This window comes from Pseudorca crassidens, chromosome 17 (assembly GCF_039906515.1).
Source record: "Pseudorca crassidens isolate mPseCra1 chromosome 17, mPseCra1.hap1, whole genome shotgun sequence".
In the NCBI taxonomy this organism is placed as follows: domain Eukaryota; kingdom Metazoa; phylum Chordata; class Mammalia; order Artiodactyla; family Delphinidae; genus Pseudorca; species Pseudorca crassidens.
In genome coordinates, this window is record NC_090312.1 from 11,298,519 (window position 1) to 11,325,710 (window position 27,192).

Consider the following 27,192-nt stretch of genomic DNA (forward strand, 5'->3'; position numbering starts at 1 on the left):
TTCAGTCTCTGTGTGTCACACTCCATCTGATGCGTGGGAGTGACTGCACACAGGCTCTTCCCTCTGCGAGACCGCGATTAACCTTCCTGCACCATTCGATTCCTTTCCAGGTCCAACTGGCCCACCTTCAGCACTCCCTCTAAGCACCCAGACCTCTAGTGGCAGCTCCACTCTGTCCAAGAAGAGGCCTCCTCCCCCACCGCCCGGACACAAGAGAACCCTATCCGACCCTCCCAGCCCACTACCTCACGGGCCCCCAAACAAAGGCGCAGTTCCTTGGGGTAAGTTGTCCTCCAGTCAGGGCCCTCACTGCCTGAGCCAGGCAGAGCACGGGGCTCGGGGGGCAGTGGGCGCTCAGCACACCCAGCAGATGGACCAGACCGCACCCACGCTGGGTGAGGGCCTGGATACATATGATTGCACAGCCTCTTATGGCCAAAGAAACATGGGGGAAAATACCACCACCACTTAAAAAGTGTGCTAGTGATAAGCTGCTGAGCACTTCTTGTGCACCAGACACCCACCAGGGCCCAGGTGGTCAGGCTGGTCCCTCCCAACTCCTGTCCCCCGCTCAGCCTCGCCGGCCTGCTTTCACCTCTGGCTCCACCGGGCTCTTTCCTTCCTGGGGCCGCCCCCTCCCTGCAGCTCTGTCATGGGCTTGAAAGCCTCGCTCCCTCCCGTCCTCCTTCGCCTGCATGTCTGTCTCCTGGGCCATCCTCTCTGAGGGAGCCCCCTCCCCAGTGTTTCCCTCAGGACCCCAGATCGCCGCTGACAGGTGGTTTATTTGTGTTCGGTTTTTCGGTCTCTGGAACCTAGCTCCGTGAGAGCAGGGCCCTTGTCTGTCTTGTTCCTTTCTGTGTTCACACAGCCTAGGGTCGAGCCCAGGATGCAGTAGGTACCTCATAATCGATTGAGAATAAACAGACCTGCGCAGATCAGTTAGTAGTTTACCATCTCAGTGACACTGGTGGCTGATAACAAATTTCTATCCACAAGGAACACGGTTTCCGTCTTTATCTCCCTTTGTAGCTCACCAGCCTGCCACCAGGTTCGCTCAAGAGCCCGGTGTCTCCCGGCGCCCACGGGGTCCTGGCCCTGCTGGTTTGCATGGCTCACCTCCCCTTGCCAGTGAATCGTGTCATGGCTGTTTTGTTTGTTTGTAACTGATAGGGAGCTCAGCTGAATGCTTTTAAAGGCCTCGTCAGAAAGCCCCTAATAGGTGTTCTGGATTTTGGGAGCTTCTGGAAAAAGCCATGCTGCCCATTTGCAGACGGGCACGCCTGTGTGTCATGTGACCCAGATGCCACAGTGCGTGTGGACTGTCTGTGCTTAGCCGTTCACTCCACGGGCCTGGTGCCTGGGGTTTGGGCTTCTCCACCCTTGTGCTCGAGGAGCTCGTGGTCCAGGAGGGACACGAGTGCCGTGCGTTCTTCACCAAATACTGCGGAAATGCTGAAGCAGGGTGTCCAGCTGCGTCGGCAGGCTTCGCGGGGAGGGCACATTTGCAGCGGGTGTTGACAAATCTGTTCCCGGTGAGACCGGCTGCGGGGAGGGTGCGCCCAGGCGCACGTCAGCACCAGGCAGGTCCCTGACACTGCCCGAGGCCCCACCCCAGGGCCTTCAGGAGTCCCCAGGATTCTTCCAAGAGGATTCTTCCAAGAGGAAGAATTATTTGCCCCAAATAACGCTCCACCGAAGGTCACCAGTTTCCTGCAGGTGTTCGTACCACGAATCACCGACTGACCTTTTCGAATTTCACTAGATTCTGATCCTGTTGTTTACTCGGGTTTTATTTCTGCGTAAAGTTCATTGTGCCTCACAGACTCCATCAGTCTGCAGTTAAATTCACTAAATTTCTGTTCTCGCCTTAAGAATCATCCCTTTCTTAGACTAAGCAGCAGGACTAGAAAAAAAGCGGGCGTCCATTTGCTTTGGTTTGGCTTTGGGTGGGTTTCATTGTGGACAAGGGGCATTTTTCACCAAGAAACAAGGTTACCCCTTGATGAGCGTGAGTTGGTGCCCCGGACGGTGAGCGGGAGCCTTCAAGCTTTGGAAGCTGTGGGCCCTGAGCAGTTGGCTGCCACCTACCCCCAGCCTCAAGGGACAAAAATCAAAATCTCTCCACGCAGAAGTGACCACTGTACACGTCACAGACAACCTCAGGTGGTAATTCTGTGGCCGTCAGGGCCGTTCTTTCTGAGTCGGTGTGTGAGCACGTAGGGGAGATGTTCTTAAAGGCGTCTGCAGACGGGGGACGGTAACAAGCCTCTCACCAGGCAGGTTAAAGTGGCTCAGATCCGGGTCTTCATGCTTTGTGTTGTATGATCACCGCGGGTTTTATCCCTACCTGTCTCCCACTGACGTTGTGATCCAGACGCCGAAGCAGGGGTCAGACTTAATTGATAAGGCACACGGGGTACCAGATTCCTAGGCCGCATTTATGGTACCTGCGGCTTCCCTCTAGACACCCATCATTCCAGTGCTCCCCTAAACCTGCCGTCTCCCCACAGCCCCTGAGGTGAGGGCCTTTGGGCTGTCTGAGATCTGGACCGGGGCGTGGGGGGCAGACATGCAGAGGTGGAGTAGCACAGCCCTGAGCTCGCCCTGGCCTCACCTGCCCACCCCCTGCCCTAGGACGTGCCTGCCGTGTTGAGCTGGTAGGCTCCCAACTCCATCCTCTCCCCTGAGAGCAGAGCCTTTGCTCATAGTGTGCCCTCAGGCTCGAGCAGTCTGTCCACTTGTGTTCACGCTTAGTCATCCTTCCAGATCTACTGTCCAGGGACCTGCTTCAGAGACCCTCCCTGGCCCGGCCAGCACCCCCATGCCCACTCTCTGCTCCTTCTGGCATAGGGATTATCACACAGTGGTTCTGGTTGCCTTTCTGTCTTTCCCAGTGCAGTAAGAACTCCTTACAAGGGCACGAGCTGTCTCTGTCTCAGTGGAGCTCCGGTGTGGACCTGTGTCCTACTGCCTGGATTCTAATCCACCTCCACCACCTGGTAGCCCTGTGGCTTTCAGCAGTTACCTTTGAATCGTTCCATACCTCAGTTTCTCCGGCTGTAAACTGGGGCTAGTTAATAGCACTCATTGAATTCTTAAGGCCAGTTCCACAGAGTAGGAAATGCAAGGGGCTTGATTTTAAGGACACTGAGATTCACAAAGGGTTCAGTTCCATGCCCAAGTTCTCACAGCTGGTGAGTGGGAAGCCCGTGTGGCTGGGAGAGCCCATGGCCCTCGCGCTCTCCTTGCTCTGCTGAGCTCTGCACTGACGGCTCAGTGATCCCCTTGGCTGTTCCCCTGTCTCGGCAGTTGTTTCTTTGCCTGTGAATGGAGACGGGGGAAGGTAGCCCGGCAGGTAGGCACCCCCCGCCTGGCTGTGCCACCTCGTCTCTGCAGCACGGAGCCCTGGTGTGTGGGGAGGCCACCCCGGGCTTTCTCCCTGCCAGGACCACAGCATCCACGGTGCCCAGGATGGCCCAGGCATCACATACTGCAGCCCCGCTATGGTGATGGGTTCGGCCATCTGTCTAGGGAGACGGCAGAGGCAGGCTTTCGATCAGAAAACAACTAGGCCGGCGGCAGAAGCAACTAGGTGCGGGGACTGTTGATTTTTGAAGTGGCATGTCGTTAAACCTCACCTTTGGAGATAAAATAAGTTGTTTATAACCTGCTTTCTAACAGACCAACACATTTTAACACAATTCAAATTAAATTAATAAGGAAATGAGGACAAAGGGAGAATAAAGGGAGCAAAGTAAGATGAAGTCCAGGGGTGTTATGTCGTCACAAAATGCATAACACAAGGTCACATACAGCAGCTGGAAATAGACCACGGGTTTGACACTGAGGTTCTTAGAGGTGAGAGCAAAGAAAACAATGCAGCCAGTTATCTAGTTCATGGTGGCCATAAGATTAAGCCTTTTCTCACACTTGAGATTCTTGTAATGACGACGTGAGATCAGCTTTCCCTGGGACCTCCGTCCTTTGTCAGGTATTCAGAGAAGTGTTTACGGGGCGCATCCTGGGAAACCATATAGTGCACCGAGCAAACTTCCCAGAAGCCTGAGTTCTGATCCGTGTTCCACCAATACCTGGCTAAGAGACCTCTGAGAATCACTTGCATTCCTTATCTTTGGCCACTGGGACTTAAGTTCTATACGCTTCTCTTTTTTTTAATGGAGAGTAGATGATGGACGAAAAACTATACCACAAGATGATTCCCTTCTCATATTTCAAGGCCAGAACTTCCAGGTAAAATGGGTCAGTATTTGAAATGTTTGATCCAAGTCCCCCACGTCTACTTATTAGAAGTAGTATTGGCTTGTAAAAGAGCCTTTGGGTAGAAGCTTCCTGATTCTTTCTTTTTCTTGGATTTCCCAATATATTCTCAAGTCACCTCCCCCCACCACTCCGACCCCATTTTACGTGCAGTTCTAGAAATGACAATGGCCGCCACCACATATAGATGATTCACCGTGTACCAGCTGCTGTGCACTTGCTCATACGTTACCGTGTTAAGCCATCACAACTGTCCTGTGAGGTAGGGGCTGTCGTGGTCCCTGGTTTACTGATGCGGAAATTGAATCACAGAGGTCAGGTGACTTGTCGGATAACTTCAAGGCCTGGATTTGAACCTATTTCTGACTCCGAGGTTCGTATAATTACCCACTCTTCCAGAAGACTCCTAGAGCCTGTGTGCCAGGCACTGCTGGGCAGTGCCCTCCTCTCGTTCCACACTCCTGGCCCACAGCTTCTGAACTACAGTAAGTGACCCGTAGTCTTGGCCACAGCTTTTTTTTTTTTTTGCGGTACGCGGGCCTGTCACCACTGTGGCCTCTCCCGTTGCGGAGCACAGGCTCCGGACGCGCAGGCTCAGCGGCCATGGCTCACGGGCCCAGCTGCTCCGCGGCATGTGGGATCCCCCCAGACCCGGGGCACGAACCCACGTCCCCTGCATCGGCAGGCGGACTCTCAACCACTGCGCCACCAGGGAAGCCCTTGGCCACAGCTTTTTAAACTGTCTGCCCACCGTCCGTCTCCAGCCCTCTCCTCACACAGCTGTGTGTGTACCACAGTCATTTCCCAGGTTGCACGGAGAGAGGAAAAAAGGACTGAGCTGTTGCCATGCTTCTGCGCCTCCTTCTAGTGCTATCCTATTTTTAGAACTTTTTCAAAGCCACGCTTCTCTGCCCAGGCACAGCAGGGTTCCTGTCCGCCAGACCACAGGTGCCTCCCCACCCAGGTGCGCAAGAAACCAGGCTGTGGGGGGAGGAGTGGAGGAGTCCGCTCTGTGGGCCTTGTCTTCATTCAGCAGCGCCCAGTGACTGCTCTGTGCGGACATTGGGCTCCAGTGGGGCTGCAGGGACGGACAAGGTAGAGCCACTGTCTGTGAGATGCTCACTCGTTGAGGAAATAAGTCACCTGCATTTTTGTTACATCTCATCAGAGAGCTCAGAACAGTGATCTCCGTTTGTGTCATGCCCATGAACTACACTCCGTGGTTTCTCTCTCTTGATGCTCGTGCCCATCTAGGGAAGCAGGTACTGTTATTCCTATTTTAAAGATGAGGGGGCTTCCCTGGTGGCACAGTGGCTGAGAGTCCGCCTGCCGATGCAGGGGACGCGGGTTCGTGCCCCGGTCCGGGAAGATCCCACGTGCCGCGGAGCGGCTGGGCCCGTGAGCCATGGCCGCTGAGCCTGCGCGTCCGGAGCCTGTGCTCTGCAACGGGAGAGGCCACAACAGTGAGAGGCCCGCGTACCGCAAAAAAAAAAAAAAAGAAGAGGGAACTGAGGCTCAGTAGAAAAAGCAGTGTCATCAGAACTCACACCCACTGGTCGGTGGTACAGCTGGAATTCAAAACCAGGCTTGTCTGGCTCCCAAATCTGCCCCTGATCATCGTCTGTGGTGAATGGTTGTAGACTCACCGGGGGTGTGGAGAGACCGAGTCTGGCTTGGGAAGAACTCTCAGAAATTGACTTTGGAGAGACCCTTTGAAGGTTACAAAGGAATTTACCCCACGTGGGAGGGGATAGGTGTTGCAGGGAGAAGGAACAGAGGGGGCAAATTTACAGAGGCATAAAAACACACAGTGTCTTTGGAGCGTGGCCAGAGGGGAGGGTTAAGTGAGGACACTGGACACATGAGCTGTGGCTGTCGGACCACAGCCCCTGACGTGATGGCTTGTCTGTGTGACAGAGTGGGCGGCCCCAGGCAGAGCCGGGGGCTCTTACAGCCTTTATGGTCTCATATTCAGTCTCACGCCTAATAGGGTGAAGAATCACTGGTTTGGGGTGTTTTCTACCTGGAACAGAAATTAGCAGGTGCAACAGCTCGTTCCCATACCATGCTGAAAAGAAATGCCTGCGTTAAAGGAAGTCTCAGCTCGAAGGATGTCATGAGAGGCTGCCAAAGAAGTCCTTCGTTGTCGAGTTACAGACTCGTGGAAATATACGGATGGTTAGGAGGGGTGTCTTATTAAAATAAAACTGTATTTGAAAGTCTTTGGCCCTGGTAGCACCAGTTGAGCTTGTTTCTTCTTGTATGTATGTCCTGAAGTTGAAGTCCTGTCCGGGTTCGCCCACCTTAGCACTCTGCCAGCTGCACCCTGTCCTGTAGGTTAGTGGGACTGGGATTGGAGGGGCGAGTGTGGTGGTTGAACGCAGGCCCTGGAGGGGCACTGCCTGGCTTTATGTCCCAGCCCTGGCCCTTACCAGCTGCTTGACCTTGACCTTTGCTTTACTTCTTTGTTTCTTCTTACACAATGTAAGTGCCTTCCATTTTATATCTCACAGGTGTAACGACTAGGGGGTACCTAGCAGAGTACCTCACTCAGAGTAAGTGCTCAATACACAGTAGTTGCTATTACCAATATTGCTATTGGCGCGTCACGATGGGTAATGAGAAGCGCGTGCATCTGTGTACAGGACCACTAGGTACATCGTACGACCATGTGACCTGTGGCCGTTGGGTCACTTAACCCTGTTTCCTCATCTTTAAAATGAGGATGGGGCCAGCTCCCCCTGCTGTGAGGAGGGAGAGTGTGGGCGCCTCTGCACAGTGAGCGTCAGTCCGGGTGCTTGCTCGGCCTGCCCCCTCCCCTCCCCCCTTCAGCCAGCCCGTCAGCGCCACCCGGGAGGCGTTGCGGGTGTCCAGGCAGGGGAGGGGGCTCTGCAGAAACAGGAACACATGGAGTGTCCAGAGCGGTCGCTGGAAGGGCGAGCAGGCGAGGAGAGGGGGCAGCACCCCAGAGATAGCCGAGCCCAATGGGCTCTTGGGGTCCCTCCTGGGCGCCTGGCGCTTGGGCTCCCCCCAGCGCGGAACGGGCCACAGAAGAGGCCACTTTGATTCTGGCCAGTCTCTCTGTCTCTCCTTGACAAGCCCGTGGATTTGGTCTTGCTGCTCCCCTGTTGAAGGTGTTTCACTGTTCAGGGTCTGTGTCCCCCAGAGAGGACTTTCCCTGCCCCTCTGACCACTTCACTTTATTTATTTATTAAAATAAATTTATCTACTTTATTTATTTATTTTTGGCTGTGTTAGGTCTCTGTTGCTGTGCACGGGCTTTCTCTAGCCGCGGCGAGCGGGGGCTACTCTTCCTTGCGGTGTGCGTGCTTCTCATTGCAGTGGCTTCTCTTGTTGCAGAGCATGGGCTCTAGGCGCGTGGGCTTCAGTAGTTGTGACACGTGAGCTCAGTAGTTGTGGCACGCAAGCTCTAGAGTGCAGGCTCAGTAACTGTGGAGCCACGGGCTCTAGGTGCGCGGGCTCAGTAGCTGTGGCTCGCGGGCTCTAGAGCACAGGCTCAGTAGTTGTGGCACATGGGCTTCATTGCTTCGCGGCATGTGGGATCTTCCCGGACCAGGGCTCGAACCCGTGTCCCCTGCATTGGCAGACGGTTTCTTAACCACTGCGCCACCAGGGAAGCCCACAACCAGTTCACTTTAGGTGCTATTTCCTTCTCCTTGTTTCACAACACCCAACCCTGTCAACATCGGTCGTGCCTGTGCCCCTCACAGGAGGGATGACATACTCTGGTGAGGTTTAACTTGCCTTGGTGCCTCCTGCTCCATGTTCATGCCTTGCACATAGTAGATGTTTAATAAACATTCTCCTGTTTGAACGAATGATTGGTAAATAAGTGACTGAGGGCCTTGCCCAGCAGATGGCCAGTCACCACCACCCTGCTGAATAATGGTGTGTACACACACACACACACACACACACACACACACACACCAGTGGTCCCCAGTGGTGGTCCCCTGGTGTGGGAATCTGTGGTGAACTTGAAGCCTTACTCTGCTTCCCCTGCCACCAAGCTAAGGACAAGATCCTGAACCTACGGGACATCCCCCAGGTCCTGTGACCTTGGAGGCCTTGCCAGGGAGCAGATCACTCATCTTTTTAAAATATTTAATAGGAACGAAAACATTGTCAAGACCCAAACCGGTTCGTTGTAATGTCAGAAATGTGTACTGTTCTAGCTTGAGGCTTTTCACTTCCTTTCTGGACCCTGAGGGTGGCCTGCCTGCCTATTCCTGTGTCCCCACATTCCATTTCCTGTTGGAAAACGTGGCTTTTCACATTTGATCTTCCCCCTAGGTAACGACGTGGGTCCATCATCATCGAGTAAGACCGCTAACAAGTTCGAGGGCCTGTCCCAGCAGTCGAGGTGAGCCATCTGTGCACGTGCTCGCTTGGCAGGCTCACCGTCGCCATGGGCAGAGTTACAGAATTGGGTTTTAGGGGCCATCTGCTCAAGGTGTGGCCTGCCAGCTGGCGCTGATCATGCTGAGAACCTGAGTGCTTCCCCTGGTTTGCAAAAGCCCCTTGGCAGACAGTTCTCGAGGCCGGGCAGGGTCTGCAGACCTTGTTTTAGGGAAGCAGTGCTCTCCACATCCAGGTTCCTGGCGTGAATGGACCCCACCTCCCCGAGGATCGCAGAGTCTGCCAGAATGAGTTCTTATCTTCAGTTTTTTAGTTTAGTCATTTTGTTTTGTTACCTTCCCTCTTGACTCCATTTTACAGACTTGGGAATAAAAAGATGAATCTCAGGGAAATCCAATAGCCTAGAGATTTTCAAACATAAAAATATGACTCTTTCCAGATTCCCTGTCTGTAAGCCTTTTTTTTTTTGCGGTACGCGGGCCTCTCACTGTTGTGGCCTCTCCCGTTGCGGAGCACAGGCTCCGGACGCGCAGGCTCAGCAGCCATGGCTCACGGGCCCAGCCGCTCCGCGGCATGTGGGATCTTCCCGGACCGGGGCACGAATCCGTGTCCCCTGCATCGGCAGGCGGACTCTCAACCACTGTGCCACCAGGGAAGCCCTGTAAGACTTTTTTAAGCTAGGCTAAAAGGGGGGCGTGGTGTCCCTTTCTCCCCTCCTCCACTGAAATGAGATACTTTGGAAGGTCTTCTGTGGGCAGCATCTACCCAGTCCCAGCGCAGAGGGTTTTCTCGAGAAGTGTGACCCAGATAGGGACACAAGGAGCCGCTTCCCAGAGCTTGTCAAAGCTAAAAAACGAAGTCCTCATTTCTTTTAATGCCACTATCTCGTTTAGTCTTTATAACCCTATGAGGCAGCCTGGGCACTGCTGCCCTCAGTATTATATGAGGACACGGACCCCAGGAGTTTAAGTGGTAGCAGATGCAAAGCTGAACTCACCCCGGGGGTTCTCAGACGCCACGTTCCACAGCCTCCCCTTCCTCTCGCCGTGCCTGCCACTCCACTCAGCCCTTCCCCACCTTGCCCTGGGAGGCTCTAAACCGCAGGACAGGTGGTCTCCTTCCAGAGGAAGGAGAGTCTGATGCAGAGAAAGTGCCCACAAAGTGTTTTTTACATGGAATCAAGCCCCCCACATGTACACGCACACATATACGTGTACACACATATACCCATGTACACACACGTGCACACGGCCCCACCAGCAGCATAGGAAGAAGCCTGAGTCCACGCACGTGCAGTGCTGACCCCAGGTTTCCCATGTGAGGCATTTCGGAGCCTCTGGCTTGGCCTCAGTACGCTGGTCAGGAAACCATTGAACTTACGTCCATGGTGGGTATGTGTGCATCCCTGCGAAGATGCTGAGGCCGAAACACACACTCCAGCAATGTTCAGAGCACAGCCCTCGCGTGTTTACTCTTTCCGGTGTCGTTTCATCTCAACAGCCTGATCCTCCAGTAACCCAGAGACCGTAGGATTTCAGAGGAGCCGAGGGAAGAGCAGTTAAGGTCAAGGGCGATTTGTCGGCCAGGATGGAAGATGCTTGCGTTGCATCTTTCTTATCGGACTTTTGTTTTCTTTTTGGTTGGTTTGCCTTTTCCTGTCCTTTTAAATGCAGTTAGGCTAGAAAGAAGGGGGGAAAGCCAGTTCTTAGGCCACCAGAGGACAGAAAAGGATAAACGAGGTAATAAAAGGGGATCTTGGCAGATACAAGTCCGGCACTTGGATGCTATTGCTGTTTGGGTCCGCAGTGCTCCCGGTGTCCTCTGGGAATAGATAGAGCCTCTTGTAAAAGGAACAGAGTGCGTTCCAACTGAGAGATGCCACCTGCAGCGCTGGCATTTCGGTAGTGGCAGGGGTGTGAGGAGTCACATGATGTCAGACAACACAGGGCGGCTTCTGTGCCAGGGGCTGCTTCCCTGGGCTTTCTTCCTCTGCTCGTTTACAAGTCGCCCAAAAGGAGGAAAAGCTCAGGGAAAGTCTGGAGGCCTGAGACCCAAGCTGTTTGCTCTGGTGCAGAGAGAGACAACATAAGGGCTCTGGAGTCAAACAGCTGGGTCTGAATATCCAGCTCCACCACTGACCGGCCTCAGGACCTTCTGCCGGTCACTGAAGCTGCACAGGCTCCGGTTTCCTCTTGTGAAAACGGAGGTGACAAGAGTTACGTTTTGGGGTCCCATGAGTTGAGTTACTTCTGTGCAGTGCACTGGGGGCGCCACCTGCAGTGTGCCAGGCGCTTTCATAAACGCTGTTACCTGGGGAAAGCTTTCGAGAAGAGGAGGAATTAGGCTCTGTCGTTCAGAGGTTAGTTGTTGCATGAATTTCCCTGTTGACTCCACTTTACCGACTTGGGAATAAGAAGATAATCCTCAGGGAAATCCAGGCAAACTTTGAATTAGGGAAAGCAGACGATAATCTTTTGTTAGAGAAATTATGAAAGACTTTTTAGATAATTCTGTAAACTCCTATGACTTCCTTGAGTAATATATATTGCTGTTGATTTTATAGCACTTTGAGATCCTAACTGATTCTTATTTATTAATTAGCACCGGTTCTGCAAAGACTGCCCTTGGCCCAAGAGTTCTTCCTAAACTACCTCAGAAAGGTAAGATTTATCTTTTTCATATTTGCATGTAATTAGAGTGTCATTATACCCTCCAAGGGGACAGGGGCGTCTGTCTGTTTTGTTCCCTGCTCTATCTCAGATGCCTAGAGCAGTAGCTGGTATGTAGTAGATGTGTATTTAATATTTGTTTAATGAAGAAAAATACTTATAGGTCCAAATTTTGTGATTAGCAGAACACCAAACTCTTCCTTAAAAACATCATGCTTTTTCAGAAGACACATCATTAGTATCCCCAGGTGCCATTTCTTTTCTTGCAAACATGATCAGAGAGACCTAGGAACCAGTACTAGCTCTGCCACTTACTAGCTGTGTGGCCTGGGCAGGGGACTCCAAAGCTTCCCTAAGCCTCAGATTCCTCACCTGTCAGTAGGGCCAGGACACCTGCTTCACCAGGTTTTGTGAGGACGAAATGAGATGATGCTTCAGAAAGGCTGGATTTTGCTGACCGGCATCCCCATGTGGTTATTTAACATGTTCCTCTGCATTTCCTAGCAATTGAAAGTTGGATCAAGAGACCCGATCAGATACAAGTTCAGGCTTTGCACAGCTCCTTCCTGGGTTGTGGTGCGTTCTTCAGTTGAGAGGGACGTGCCATCTGATCGTCTCTCTTTGAGTGAAGTTCCAGATGCTGATACTCAAAGCCAAGATCCATTCACGTATCCTCTGTTAAGACCACTCCACAAGGCCGTCGGCGGGTGGTCAAGCTCAGCCCACCTGCAGCCTTTGGCCCGGCTGGTTACTCTCTCTGCACTTGGCCTATGGACACCGTCCTGCTCTTAGGGCACTGACAGTCCCTGCTCCCCTCCTGTGCTGGGCCCTCCTCGTGTCCTCAGCCTCCAGAGGTTGGCTCGCCATGGTCACTTCTCTTGTGAATGTGCCCTCATTCCCTGGGGAACCCACCCTGGCACCTCCACATTATCCCCCCAGCCCAAGAATCCCTCTATAATCTAAACTCACACACACCAGGCTCTGTAATATCTCTGCTCTATCACATGTCTAACAGGCTGCTCAGCTTAAGATTTTGAATACGCTTCTGACCCCACCCCCCTAGACTTGTTTTTCCCACAGTGTCCCTATCTGTTACAGGCGATATTGTCCAGGTCCAGGTGTTTGGGCCTTAAAACCTAAGAAGGAAGCTCAACTCCTTCCATCCTGCCACGCCCCACATCCAGTGTTTCCACACGTACTGCTGGTTCTCCCTTCGATGTGTCTTAACATCCAGGCACTCCTTCCCATGTCCCCCACTCTCACCATGGTCCATGGGACCATCATCTCTTGTCTAGACTCTTGCAGCCTCCTACCTGGTCTATCTGCCTCTGCCCTGGCCCTGCAGTCTTTCCTCAACAGAAGAGCCAGGGTGATCCATGGTCACTCTGTCCCATCCATCCAGTGGTTCCCTCTCTCACCCCAAAAAAAGGTAGAGTCCCCGGATGTGTTTCTGAGCCTCCTGAGCTGGAGACAGAGGGCGTCTGTGACGTCGGGAGGTGCGGGGCTGCAGCTCCTTCTACTGCCTGCCCCGCTCCCCCCAAGCACCTGCCACCAGCTGGCACTTTCGTATGGACCGTCCTGGCCACATCTCACTCTTTTTCCCTCCCAAGCATCACGCATTTTTAAACTCCTTCAGGCACCTTTTAAAAGGCTTAATTAAAGCCTTCTCAACTGGGGACAGACTGCTGCACAGAGCCATTTGTTTAAGGAGTTTGCAAAGGCAATAGTATAAGGGCTTCCCTGGTGGTTCAGTGGTTGAGAATCCGCCTGCTAATGCAGGGAACACGGGTTCGAGCCCTGGTCTGGGAAGATCCCACATGCCGTGGAGCAACTAGGCCCGTGAGCCACGACTACTGAGCCTGCACGTCTGGAGCCTGTGCTCCACAACAAGAGAGGCCGCGATAGTGAGAGGCCCGCGCACCACGATGAAGAGTGGCCCCCGCTTGCCGCGACTAGAGAAAGCCCTCGCACAGAAACGAAGACCCAACACAGCCAAAAATAAATAAATAAATTAAATTAAAAAAAAAAAAAGGCAATAGTATAGAAACCTTAGGGGATCTTTCAACCTGAACAGAGTCACCATAGTTCTGCACTGTGATACAGCTACCTGGTCCCTTACATTCTTCCACAGTTGTCATCATAATGAAACTACAGTTTTGCATCCTGGGTTTTTCCACTTAGCATTTTGACGTACGTATTTTTTCAGGTGTCCGTGAGCTCTTCGTGAATGTCGTTAGGCTTGCGCTCTTCCACTGGGTGGGTGCTATCCTCTGCCCGGCACTCCCTCTGTTGGGAATGTGGGCTTGGGAGTGTGCGGGCTCTTTCCTCCGCCTCCTTCTCCTCCTCCTGTTACGTCCTTTGAGTCCGTTCTCAGGAACGAACCATATTTGCTTGTCTGTCCATCAGAGTTAAGAATGCAGTTCAGAAAGGACTTCTAATTAGAGAGGGGAAAACCCAACTCAGCTTGGAAATAAAATAGCCAGAGATTGGGCAGGCTTCCCTGGAGGAGAAACTGTCTCCTTCTTATTTATTTGTATTATAAAAGTAATATATATTCATCCTAGAAGATTTTAAAAATACAGATAAGCATAAAGAAGAAAATACAAACCACCTGAAGTCTCACCACCCAGCATAAACAATCTGGTCTATCCTTTCAGTCTTTTTCCTATGCTTTTTTTTTACGTCTCCGTGTAAGCTGATTTTTGTCACATAATAAATCAAGAACCCTTTCCATGACATAAATTACACTCTTACTGGCTGCATAGTACTCTGTTGTCTGATACCAGGACATATTAAGCAGTCTGTCCTATTCCACATTCACCCTGTTCACAGTTTTTTCACTATAAACAGTGCCGTGCTGAACAACTCAACACAGGCATGTCAGTACCTGGCTTTGATCCCTTTTTAGGACAGATTTCTAGAATCAGAGTTGCATGTTCGGATGGCCCGGCACTTACTCACAGTTTCTGTTTCCCCAGAAATGTGGCTCAGAGCTAGGCTTTCCAGCCCCACTGCCTCAGGGACTCTCCCAGCTTCTCCCCCATCAGTGCCTCAGAGTTTTGTTTACCACAGTATCTGACTTCCAAGAGAGGAATCTGACGGACCTGCTGTCAGTTTCTGAGCGGAGCCACATCGGCTGAATCTCTTGGGCCAGCCTGGGAGCAGGGTGTCCTTGAATTTGATTTCCTTAGGAAGGGACATGGCTGGGCAGGCTGCAGTACAGCTTGTGACAGTTTACAATACTGGGGTTTGTCTTTCTTTTTTAAAACATAAAATTTTGAGAATATCTTTCTGAATTTTGTATTTTTCTAGAATAAAGTTTGGCTAGTTTGACTCACTCAGTGTGCCTTAGTCAGCTGTGTCCTCGTTGAGCACATACTATGTGCTCGGTGAATCCTGGCCTCAAGGACCCTTGTCTAGCAGTAATGATGATATTCTGATATACCTAGAACCTCCCAGGTGCTGTTGGCAAATTCTGTACGTATGTCAACTCATGATGAGGAAGGTGAGGCACAGAGAGGTCGTGTAATTTGCTCACGGTCACACAGCTCGTAAGTAAGTGGTGAAGCCTGATCTGAAGATGTGTCCTTAGTGTCCTAAGTTCCACTGGATAGAGCTGTGCAAAGGTTTCAACAGACATCAGAATTTCCAAGCCATGGAGTACCGCGCAGCCATTAAAGAGAAGAAGGAGGAACTGACTTAGAAATTCTCCCAAACATATTAAATGGGAAGAAAACAAAGTTGCGAACAGTGTATGTATTGTAATGCGATTTATGGGTGTTAAAAGATAATTCATACACCCATGTATGTGCACCACTCAAATGAACAAAGGTTACCTCAGGGGGTGGGGTGCGTGGGCGTGGTGAGGGAGGAACCTTTTCTCTCTTACATAGTGCATGAATCATATAAAACGTGGGGAATTAATAATATTGTACATTATGATACTGCTGTAGAACGGAATAGACTGCAACATTAAGAATGCTCACTGGACTTCCCTGGGGGTCCAGTGGATAATACTCTGCACTTCCAGTGCAGGGGACCCGGGTTCCATCCCTGATCAGGGCACTAGATCCCACATGCCACGACTAAAGATCCCGTGTGCTGCAACTAAGAACCGGCGCAGCCAGATACATAAATAAATACTTTAGCTATATATATGCTACTAATAAAGAATTTTTATTAACACAGGAAATGTTCTTGCTAAAACAGTATATAGTTAAAAGCAGATAAATGTTTTATCTATGAAGAATACATAGAAAAGTCCAGGAGGAAATTACATCAAAGTATTTTAAATGGCTACATTTAGGCAGGAGGCTTATGGAAAACTTTTCCTTTAGCTCTATACTTCTCAGTTTTCTGTAATCTGTATTATGTTTATAGTTGTGGGGGTTTTTTATTATTATTATTCTGGATTACTTTGGATGTCCTGTTCATAAACTAAAGCATAAAATCACGCATTGTAAGGTGGATGCCTCCCAGGCTTCCGACTTCAAAGCAGGCCATCCGTGCCTCTGCATGCAGAGCACTCCCTCGGGGTTGGTTCTCCTCCCTGTAACCGTGACAGAGGAGGGCAATGCTGATCCCCTCACGTTCCCGTCCAGTGACCCCCCTCTCTGTGTTGTTTCCCGCAGTGGCACTAAGGAAAACAGAGACCAGCCATCATCTCTCCCTCGACAAAGCCAACGTCCCGCCCGAACTCTTTCAGAAGTCATCACAGTTAGCAGAGTTACCGCAGAAGCCGCCACCCGGAGACCTGCCCCCGAAGCCCACGGAACTGGCTCCCAAACCCCCAATCGGAGACTTGCCACCTAAGCCGGGAGACCTGCCCCCCAAGCCGCAGCTCGCAGACTTGCCTCCCAAGCCACAGGTGAAGGACCTGCCGCCCAAGCCGCAGCTGGGAGACTTGCTGGCGAAACCCCAGGCGGCAGACGCCTCTCCCAAGGCCCAGCCGCCCCCAGAGCTCGCCCCCAAGTCACACCCGGCCGATCTCTCCCCGAATATCCCGAAGCAGGCGTCCGAGGACTCCAACGACCTCACGCCCACCCTGCCGGAGACGCCCGTGCCGCTGCCCAGGAAGATCAACACGGTGGGTGGGCACCCGGCCGGCCCAGCTCGGGCATCGAGGGGGCGTGGAGCCTGGGGGTCGGGACCAGGCTGTGGACCCCGCAGACAGACCTCAGGACCTGCGTTCCCTGTGACCACGGGGGCTTGGCCACTTAATTACGTGCCCTGAGCCTAGGTTTCCTTATATGTGCATGACTAGAGCTAGGACAGTGCCTGAGCTCATGGGTGATGAAATGCAGTGACAGATGAGCTGTGCCCAGTAACACTCAGCAAGTGGTCACTCTTGCCTCAGATCCTTGAGGAGGAGACCTTTCCTTTCCCAAGGTCACAGGAAAGCGGTCTCCCTCTCAGGGTTCTGAGCACCCCGCTCCTCTGCTTCTCACGGCATCTTCCTGGAGGAATTGGGCGCAGAGCCCCAAAAGACTTGCACCAACACAGAATTTGGTTTGAAGTCTCCCATTCCACCATTGTCCTGAAATGCTTTCTACTCTGATATAGCCATTTTACTTTAATGTAAACATGCTTTTCACCCCCGCTGCCCGCCCCAAAATGTTTTTTTGGAAAAACAGAGCTCTGGGAAGATGCACGTGTGCTGTCTGTCCTGCCCATGGCCACACCCTCACAGGGTCACGAGCACCCCGGTTAAGGAGCACAGTTAGTGGGGGACTAAAAGCCTCTACTCACATCTTACTATTAAAAAACAACGTTGCAATAAAAGTGTGTCACTTCGGTACTAAAGGAAAAGTGAGACGAGTAAAATCCGTCCTCCCCTGGGTGGGAGACCATACATGCGTTCAGCAGTGGGTGCTTGCTGTTCTCCAGGGCAGGCTCCCGAGACGCCCGAGCACCACGCATGGCCCTGACGTGCGCATAATTCCAGTTTGTGCTGCTGCACGCTTTACTGTTCATCTCATGTAACCCTCCCTGTCATAAGTGGCCACATACAGCTTGCTCACAGAGTCAGAGCTGAGAAGACTTAAGATCTCTACTGGCCACAGCTCCGCTGGCTTCTCAGACCCCACCAGCTCCAGCACAGCCCAGGGAGAGGGCTGCAGAAGCCAGCGGGTCGTCAGGGTGACTGACCGAGGGAGAAACCAGCAGACAGAGAGGAAAAGCACTTGACCCGAAACTTTTAGAGACACAGCTTGCTTTTTTTCTTCCTAATTGTTTAATAAGCTGGGCACCAGAAACATCCTCTAGAAGGTCATTTCCCTATTTCCATTTTCCTGTTTGCAAAGAACTAGAAATCCAACAAATAAAAGCCCAAGTCAAAATGGGTCAAAAGCTAAAACCTTTTTGGGGAACTGCCTGGCGTCCTCCCCGCCCCAGGCTGCCCTGCCCTGTTTAACCAGCGTGTGCTGACTCAGTGCTTTGCACGAGGGGCTGAGAAATGTGTTTATGCCGCACGTTCCGTGTGCAGAAGCTGCACGTCCTGCTTTGCAGCATGTTTCCCCAAACCATTTTTAGACTCTGCTGTCATCTCTGCAAGCTGCCGTGGGTTGGGGAAGGGGAGAGCGCTTTGCAGTTCTGGGTGAAGCTGGATTTTGGTCCCTGCCCGTGACGTTTGCCATCCGATGGAAGTCATCGGGGCTGCCTGCTCGCTCACACCGGGCTCTGCCCTGCTGCTCGGGGCAGAGGGACTGTCGTGTCTGGAGGTCACCCAAGGCTCGGGGCGCCTGCCCACAAGCCTCCCCCCTTTCACCGAGGAGAAACTGAGGCTCAGGGAGGTTAACTCAATCGCCCAAGGTCAGTGTGTCTCTTTCCCTTCGGTCTGTCCTGTGAGCTAAAACCCCGTTTCTTTTTGAAGGGGAAAAGTAAGGTGAGGCGAGTGAAGACCATCTATGACTGCCAGGCAGACAATGACGACGAGCTGACCTTCATGGAGGGCGAGGTGATCGTGGTCACCGGAGAGGAAGACCAGGAGTGGTGGGTATGTACCAGTCGTGAGGACCAGGGCGCCCGGGTCAGGAGAATTCACCTTCACACATGCTTTAGCCTTATCCCACCACAAGCTGTAAGCTCTGGATATTCTCTGGTTTTCCAGCCAAGCTCTGCTCAGGCCCTGCCCTTCCCCACCGTGCGTCCTTCTTCCCGAGTTCCATCCTTCATCCCGCCTACAGTTCTCTTTCCGTCAAGTGGGGCATGATCCCTGCTTCATGTGACTCTAGCAGATTGAATGAGAATATGTGAAGCTCCTTTTACGTGAAAACCTGCTGCCCAGGTGTCAGGAAGGAAAGGCGTCCCTGTCCTCCCGCCGTGGCGCTTGAAGATGCCCCGGTTCTCGGTGGCTGCAGGGGTGGCTGACATGTGCACGGCTGTCTAGGTTGCGGCCGGAGGGAGCTTCCCGTGGGCCCTACCAGGCAGAGGTGCAGCGGGCAGAAGCCTCCTGTGCTTTCCTAGTCGATCGTTTCCTGACCCCAGCGTGGGAATTCTTCCTTGGCAGCCTGAGCCCCTCCAGCCCAGAGGGGCCCGGCTCTGTCTGCCGAGAAAGGGACCTGTGGGTCACAGCTGAGCCAGCAGAGCCTGCTGATGCCCAGGAACATGTGCACGTCCACACACACACATACACACGCACGCGTGCACACACATGTACTTTTGGCTTCCCCTCCTTTGGGCCCAGACAGTGACTTCAGATTCTTGGGCACAGCCGTGGGGATTTTGCTTGGACTGCAGCACTGGTTCAGCCAGGGGCAGTTTTGCCCTCCAGGCACATGTGACAACATCTGGAAACATTTTGATTATTGGGACCTGGGCAGGGTGGGTTCTTCCTGCTTCTGGGGGGCAGAAGCCAAGGCTTCTGCTAAGCATCCAGCAGTGTCTGGGACAGCTCCCACTCCAGAGAACCATGTGGCCCCAATGTCGGGAGTGCCAAGGTTGAGGAACCCTGGACTCTCTCCCTCTCTCTCTGACGTGGGAGTCTGGTAGCTTAGACTCTTGACAAGGAGATGGACCCTAAAGGCCCAAGGTGACTCGCTCTGAGGCCCTGGATAAAGCATGTCCTTTCAGTAAGCCTCAGTTTCCTCCTCTGAAAAGTGGGGCAAGAACTCACGTGCACGACACCAGTTAAGACCCCGTGAGGGGGGTCGGCCAGGCCTCACTCCACTCTCCAGAAGGGAAGCTGGTGGACAGTGGCCCGGGTGACCGCCCGCGGCCACAGTCCCGGTAAACGAAGGAAGCAGCCCTGGGCTGACGCGCAGCTCCTGCGCCGGCCACCGTCTGTGCGGCAGGTGCTTCACGCAGGGCAATGAGAGCGGGCCTGGATCTCTCTCCGTAACTGTCATGTGAAGCCAGCGTGCGTGTCGTTATTCTTTCTCCTCATAGGCTTCTCTTTAATGCAATTAATGCTGGTGTAACTGAAGTTATTAGGAACTTCTGTCAGGTAACCATGGCTTACAGGTTTAGGCAGCAGATGACAAAACGGCCATAAAACTTGCCCTCGTCCATCTCAAACTTTCACAATGTCCTTCCCCCGCACGGCAGCCAGAAAGCAGGTTCTTGGTACACAGAGGCCCTTCCATGTACATAATTGTTGGTGGACTCTCTCAATAAGCTGAGAAATAGGGGCTTTTTAGCCCCGCTTTACAGACAGGAGGCTTAGCACGGTTTGCCTGAGGTCGCCCAGCAGGAAAGGTGGCCAGACAGCCTGGTTGAGCGCATTGTTGAAGCTGCAGCCTGGGCGAGACCGTGGCAGGTCAGCCCCCTCTCTGGGCCGCTGTCCCTTTGTGTATAAAGTGAGGGGTCACGGGACTGTACCTCCCGGGGCTGTCTGTGGGTGCAGCGATCCACGTGAACGTGGTCCCCCCCCCCCCCGTATGGTGCTTGCGTGTTGTGTCTCACCGGGGTCTGCGTCTCGCCCGGGTCAGGGCCAACTCCGGGGGCTCTGACCCACCGGCCACCTCCAGCCTGACACCTCTCCTTTCTCCCTGCAGATCGGGCACATCGAAGGGCAGCCCGAGAGGAAAGGGGTCTTTCCGGTGTCCTTTGTCCACATCCTGTCTGACTAGCAAAAAGCAGAACCTTCAGACTGTCTGCACCTGTCATGCAAGACTGCTGCGTCCACGTGGCCCTGTGCTCACCGTGTATATAGCTGCTGTCACTGAACGGGAGGCTCCCGGAGGGGCCGCCGCGGGAGGGGAACGTAGCGTGTGTTGTGAATGCCCTGTGGTCTCTGCCTTCGCCAGTATTAGGGTAGCCTCGGGACCCGGTGCGCCTTACTGGTTTGCCAAAGCCGTCCTTGACATCTAGCACTTACATCTCTCTCTATGCTGTTTTCCAAGCCAACAAACAAAAACAGGAATATAGGAACTGCTGGCTTTGCAAATAGAAGTGGTCTCCAGCAGCCGTTGAAGGGCATAGAGTTGCCTCTCTGTTCCTGACGATACAGTATTCTCCATTGTGTTACTGAAAATGCACCATTAGCAAAGAGGTGGGTTCTGTTTTCCAGGTGAAACTTTCGGCTCCATGACAGACCAGCCTGTAGTTATCTGTGTACACAGTTTACAGCTACAAAAACCGACCTTGGTATTTATTACAGAAAAGTGCTCAGTTAAATATAAGTGTTATTCCTTGAGCAAAATATTCACTGACCCAAAACCTTGGGTGGCATTCTGCAGTGCCCAAAGCCTCATGCAAGTTTAGACAAGTGGGTTTGCACTGTCTTAAGAGGATGAGTACCCGCCCCTGAGATATTACCTCATTATGCAAAAATAACATATCCTTCATGACTATTTTCACAGAAGTTTAAGACATCTGATGAAGTTCAACTTTCAGGAACCAAGGACTGCCAGAAAATATTAGCCTCTACATTATGCATGCATTTAGAAGCTTACCTGAAATCTGCCTTTTATAAAGGAATAGTATGGATAAGTTGAACTGTACATTTTTTAAACTTGATTGCCATTAAAGGAGAAATTATAAGGTTGCAACAGTATTTGCTTCCAGTCAGTCATTTGGCTTTCTCGAGAGTATGCATCTACATATCCCGTTACGAATTAGCATCCTTCAGATGTGCTAACGCCCCCAATGTGTCCATTTTAAAGTCTCTTCTGAGTTTTGTTCTTGATAAAGTTAAACTTTCAAAAGATTATTCAGGAAGATGACGAATTCAAAAGTCAGTTCTGCACGTCATTTATCCCCCCTGCAGAATCCAGGTGCTGAAACCATCCTTCTCTTTTTCCATTTTCTTTACTAAGCCCCAGTCATAGATAAGTTTTCCGATCTCCAGCTCTGTTCAACAGACACGTTACCTTCAAGTCAATTCATAACCAAGTTTTTGAACGCTGCTATGAATTGCACTGTGAAACACGCTCTTCCTGCCGGGAGTCTCTGCCCCTCTCGGTTTCCTTCTCATCCCAGCTGTGTCCATCAGACCATTAAGAATATCGTGAGTTTTTCAGTCTTTTACGTCAGTCTGAATTTGGGGAAAGGATACAGTCATTTCGCTCCACAGTCAGTGGGGCTGCTCTCTGATTCCGAGGCTCGTGTGTCGTTCTGGCGTTAAGTTTGCTTAAACTGCTGTGTTGGCAACAGCACAGAAAACTAATATTTTTAAGCAGATAATCTTGGCGATGAGTAAGAAATGTTCATTTCACAGAAGCACAACTCCCAACCAAACCCTTAGGGGAAGCCTTCTTTAATAAAGTCTAGAGTCAGTGCTCAGTGAATATTAATTTAGTTCTGCTTAAGTGATTACTATGAAAACTTTGAATAGCCACCTAATCAATAAACCTTGCATGACAAACCTGCAACGTATCAGCTGTTACTGGAAAATGATTTTAAGCAATTGCTTCCTCAGCGTCATGGCACACGTGAACCCCACACAGAACAAGACACCGGGAGCCAGCCGACGTGCTGGTGTATGTGGCTGACAGCGTTCACAGCCTCAGTGTCTAAGCCACATGGGTGTCAGGCCAGGAAGTCACTGTCTGAAGTTATTTAGTGTCCCAGTTCATTCATCTATACTTCTTAAGTTGTATTGAAGCACCATTCATTTTTGTGGCCTACAGTATTTTCAACTGATCTCAAAATAAACTGGCTTTTTAAAAAAACACAAGAGGTAGATATCTAAAATTACATGGAGTCAGCGTCTATTTTTTTCCCCTTTTGGAGTGACTTTTACACAAATGCCTTTTCTTAAAAAAAAAAAACTTTGGGTTTTGTTTTCTTTCTTCTGGTTTTGTTTTTGTTTTCCATCAGGAATTTGAGTTCTCTCTAACCCAGCTTACTGTGGGACATAGGAAAACTAGGTATAAGTACCTTTGGCGACCTTGGTTGAGTTTGAATCTGGTATTGTTCTTAAACTCAGTGATCCACTATCTGCAATTTTGTACATGATATAGAGTATTTTGAAGGTATGGAACCTATGGAAAAAATAGCTAATTAGTTCTTTCTTCCCCCCCCCCCCCGAGGGGAAAGCTATGTTCTGCAAATAGTGTGTGTCTTATTTTCCGGTTGAACAGCAATTGCTATTTATTTTTTTATTGCCTAGAACTTCCAACATGTTGTATAGGAATCCCATAGCGCCACGAGTTAAATTCCGAATTCCCACCTGGATGTTACGCTCAGACATCAGTACACTCATCATTTCACATGTATTTAATGTGACAGTTTTCAAGTACTGTATGTGTTCATTTCTACTTTTTTTAATATTTAAAATTGCTTTTAAATAAACGTATTCTCAGTTGATCCCAAACATCTGACATCAGGCCATTTTGTGAGTTGTCCACTACTCTTCTGATTGGAGGAAATCAAAACTTCACTTGGCTGTGCTTTTGGGGGGGTGTAGGTAACACAAGTCATTCAACTTCTACATTAACGCTCACTTTGGTTAAATAATGTGCTTCCCTGTCCTCGGCTTACGAACCACGGACCTCAATGTTTTGGTTTTCCCTCCCTCCCTCCCCCTCCCCACCCAATTCCCACTCCCACCTCCAGGCACCCAGCCTGCAGTCATGAAGATTACATGTTGATGCATTAAAAGCTCTTGGACGGCAGCCAGCACAGGCCAAGCGCTGTGCGTGCACTTGTGTCATGTTGCTGTCACCACTGGTGCCACTGCACCATGAGCAGACCCAGGTCCAGGCACTGGGCAGCGTTATCTCATCTCGCCCTCAGCAAGCCCTCCCGGCTTCACAGAGCTTGACAGGAGGCTTAGGAACATCCGTCACCGCGCAGCAGCCATGGGGGTCCGGGTGAGTAGTTCTGGCTCCAAGGCCATCCTCAGAATTTCCACCACTTGGGAGGTGGTCAGCATCATGAAATTCTAGCCAGGGAAATACAGCCGTGGAAAGCTGACCAAGACCACGGCGTTGAAGATTCCAAAGTGTTGGTCTCAGCATTTCTTTTGTCTCCTTTCGTGAAAGTGGGTAGATCTTGACGCCTGTTCACACACCTCGGCAAGATAAACCCTACAGACCAACCTGTGGGGAAAATGGGGTTTGGCACAGAAGCCTGTGACTTTCCATCGGGATGTATCTGGGAGAGGTGACCATAATTACCTGGGTGTTTCAAGCCGTAATTACCTGGATGGCAGCCAGCTTTCCATCTAATTACAGAATGCTTCAATGGTTGCATTGGTTATGTATTGTTTTAAACCTGGAGCAGCCTCTCTTTGAGGTCAACACACTGGCCCCCCATTGAAAGCAGCCCCTCCAGTATGCTGTGAGCCCCCCGTGGCCCGTCTCCCAGGGATGCTAGGAACAGGAGGGCACCCTGATCTCTCTCCCTAGGGTCCTTCAAGCCCTGGACAGTAGATGGGCTGCTGTTGCCTGTACGTGGAGTCGGTCCTGTAGGAGGCAGAAATCCTCCTCCTTCGGCCCATCTTCAGATGAGGAGATGCACTCGTAGGGCTGAAGTGGCTTGCCCAAGGTCACAGTGAGTCACGGCAGCAGGTGGAGGCCCAAGGTTTTGTGGCCTCGGCACCAGCCTCCCCGACCTCTCCCTCCCCAGCCCTGCGTTTCCCTCCTCTCCCCTGACCCTGTGCCCCCCGCCATATTTTTTTTAAGTCTTCCTCCTCCCAGAATGTGGGTGTATGTGCGGCAGGGGTGGGGTAGGAGTGTTGACAATTATGGGGCAATTCAACCTACTCTACTTTGCCCCCCATGTGTTCTCATCCATACCAAATGGAAATCTTTCATTTCCCGGAATCTGCAGTATGTAGGTAATTTGAAGCCGGTGGGCTTCCTGGAGGAAGGGGGTCTGTGCCCATCCTGGGGGCCTGCACGACTGAGCAGGTGAAGGCAGAGAGCTTGCGCAAAGGCCAGTGGGACAGTGTGTGACGTACCTGCAGCAGCCGGAGCAGGGACCAGTGGTGAAGGCACAGGCAGGAACCCCTCCCCAGCAGTCGTGCACTCCTTCTTCCTGGGGGGCCTCTCCCGCATGGGAACTGCTAACCTGCATCGCGGCCACGACCCCGGGCCCAGTGCCATATCAGCACGACCGCGCTCGTCCCAGCCACACTGTGAAGCCGAACGATTATCTTAACCCGTTTTACAGTTTAGGAGACTGATGCTTAGGTGAAGATGTGACTTGCCAAAAGTCAAATCGATTGTGAGGGGCAGGGGCCGGACTCGAACCCAGAGGTCAGGGCCCGTGTAGCTCCCAACCATGACCTTGTGTTGCCTCTGCTGCTACTGACTGGGTCCGAGCCGGCCCACTCCAGCCTTGCAGGGCAGGTCAGCCCCAGGGAAGTGTAAACCAGGAAGTGCAACGAAGTTTGCAGTCCAGAGAAGTGACGGCCTTTGCAGAAGCTGCCCCGGGTGAGTAGTTCTTGGACAGCTGCTCTGCAGAGGTTGGGCTGGCATCCGGTGTCCCGGTACATGCAGCCTGTGACTGAGAAGAAAGCGGTGGTTGAGTGAGTGTGTCTGTCCGTCAGCACCACAGCCCCGTGTGCAGGCATTGAAACCCTTAAACTCCTGAAAACAGGAATTAGAGCTCAGGTAAACACAGCTGTTTTGCAAAAATCTTACCACACAGCAAACCCTAGTCAGAGGCTCAGAAGGCCAAAACGTTGACCTTCTTCAAAACCACCAGGGGAGAAGCCCTGTTCGGCTTCACACATCTTCGGACAGGATTTAAACTTTCACTTTATAGGTCCAAGCAGTTCTGAGGACGAGAGATGGCACACGTGTCACCTGCATGCTGGCCTGAGAATCCAGCAGGGCCAGGTTTTGAGATTTGGGCCAGCGTGACCTGGGGTCCTCGGCATTAAAATCAGATTCCTCGGCCCTGAACCTGGAGTCTCAGGAGGGGCCCAGGGATCTGCATTTTACCGGTATCCGCAGGTGGTCCCCAGGTACCGCCAGCGGGCACGGGTCCCTCTCAGTCTCCCAACAAGAACTGTAAACCTCACCTTCCCCAGATACCAGTGAGAAATCACACAGATCTCCTCAGTGCTTGACGTGCAGTTGCTGACCTCCAAGTATTCCTTGCGTGAGTGAGCACATGAAACCTCCTGGCAAAATAAGTAAAAGAACGCCCGCTGTTGAAAACGGGGGTCATGTTCGGTGGCGGGAACGTCCTCCCCAACCAAGGGTCAGAGGGAGCCTCTGGTCCAGGTTTGCTCTGCCCACTGCATACTGCTGACTCTCACCCAGTAAACAGGAGGCCTGACAATGGGCCTCTTTCTATGGTGCATTAAGCTGCAGAACAAAGACGCACAAGAATACGTTGTCTGAATGCGCAAGCTTAGTTCCTGCTCAGCTGGAACCACTTAGAAAACCCAGACACCAGGGCTCCCCTGGCCTGCTCCACCTCCGGAGAGCAGTCGACTGCTTCCCTATCTGGGTCCCCTTTTACGGCTCTGCCACCATAAGAAAGCTCTAGAGCTGATGAGCCGCGAGTGCACCCAGGCTGTCCTGCTTTCCCTTCCAGACCAGTGCCGGTGGCCGGGGTCCGCTCTCCAGCCTAAAGCCAAAGCTGAGTCTGGTCTGTGCCCAAGTAGGGGGTGCGGGTGATGAGCAGCTCACACGGCGCGGGGAAGGGAAGGGAGTCTGGGTAGGCCGAGAATAGGAGCAGAGTCAAAGTGAAATCGGCTGAATGCCTACAACAGCTAGACATATGCACATGCCCCGTGACCCAAGGCTCCCGGGCAGAAGTCGTGCATGTGCTGGGCAAAAAAACATGCTAGAGTGTCCATAGCAGGACTGTTGATAACAGTAAAAACCTGTAAACTACCCAAATGTCCGTCCCAGTAGAATGGTTATATAAATAGGGGCATCTTCACACAATGTGTACAGCAATGAGAATGAACCAACCACACACAATAGGGGTGAATGTCACAAATGATGTTGATTGAGGCAAGAAGCCACACTCAGGAGAATTCACCTTTGATTCTACATAATGTACAAAAATAGGTCATATATGTGGTTACAAGTCACAGTCACGGTTACCCGAAGGGGAACTTGGAAGGGAGGCTGGGGGAGGGACTTTGGGATACAGATGCTATTCTTTCTTCTTCTGGGTGCTAGTTACACAGGTTTGGTTCAGTTTGTGAAAATTCCTCGAGCTGTTTGCTTCTGATAGGTGCACTTTTCTGTGTGTATGTTATCCTCAGTACAATGCTGATAAATGTGTAACCAGCTCTCAAAAAAAAAAATATTTTTTTAAGGCCCTTATTTGTAGCATTTGCCAATTCCCATGGTGTAACTATTTCTACCACGGCTGATTCCAAGCTACCAATAGGGTGTCGCTGAATGCCAAGTTGGGAAAAGAGGTATACGATCCGTTACAATCCGTTCTTGCAAGTGGGACTGAGCCAGCTCCAGCAGACCACTGGTTATACTTGAACAAAACTGTTTTAAAA

General features: G+C 51.7%; 1 protein-coding gene across 13 annotated transcripts in view; it reads left to right on the top strand.

Moving 5' to 3' along the window:
• Positions 1–23,082, top strand: part of ASAP1 (ArfGAP with SH3 domain, ankyrin repeat and PH domain 1) — a 350,901-nt gene extending 327,819 nt beyond the window's left edge. For 11 of the 13 annotated variants that reach the window (XM_067711247.1, XM_067711248.1, XM_067711250.1 and 8 more), the window contains 6 exons: positions 111–281; positions 8,593–8,662; positions 11,260–11,318; positions 15,959–16,413; positions 18,199–18,321; positions 20,321–21,321. In XM_067711247.1, coding sequence (XP_067567348.1) covers positions 111–281; positions 8,593–8,662; positions 11,260–11,318; positions 15,959–16,413; positions 18,199–18,321; positions 20,321–20,395 — 953 coding nt within the window. In that variant the 3' untranslated portion in view covers positions 20,396–21,321. Of the gene's footprint in view, positions 1–110; positions 282–8,592; positions 8,663–11,259; positions 11,319–15,958; positions 16,414–18,198; positions 18,322–20,320 lie in introns of all 13 variants that reach the window. The other 2 variants (XM_067711252.1, XM_067711255.1) reach the window with 2 other exon arrangements.
• The last annotated feature ends 4,110 nt before the right edge of the window (positions 23,083–27,192 follow it).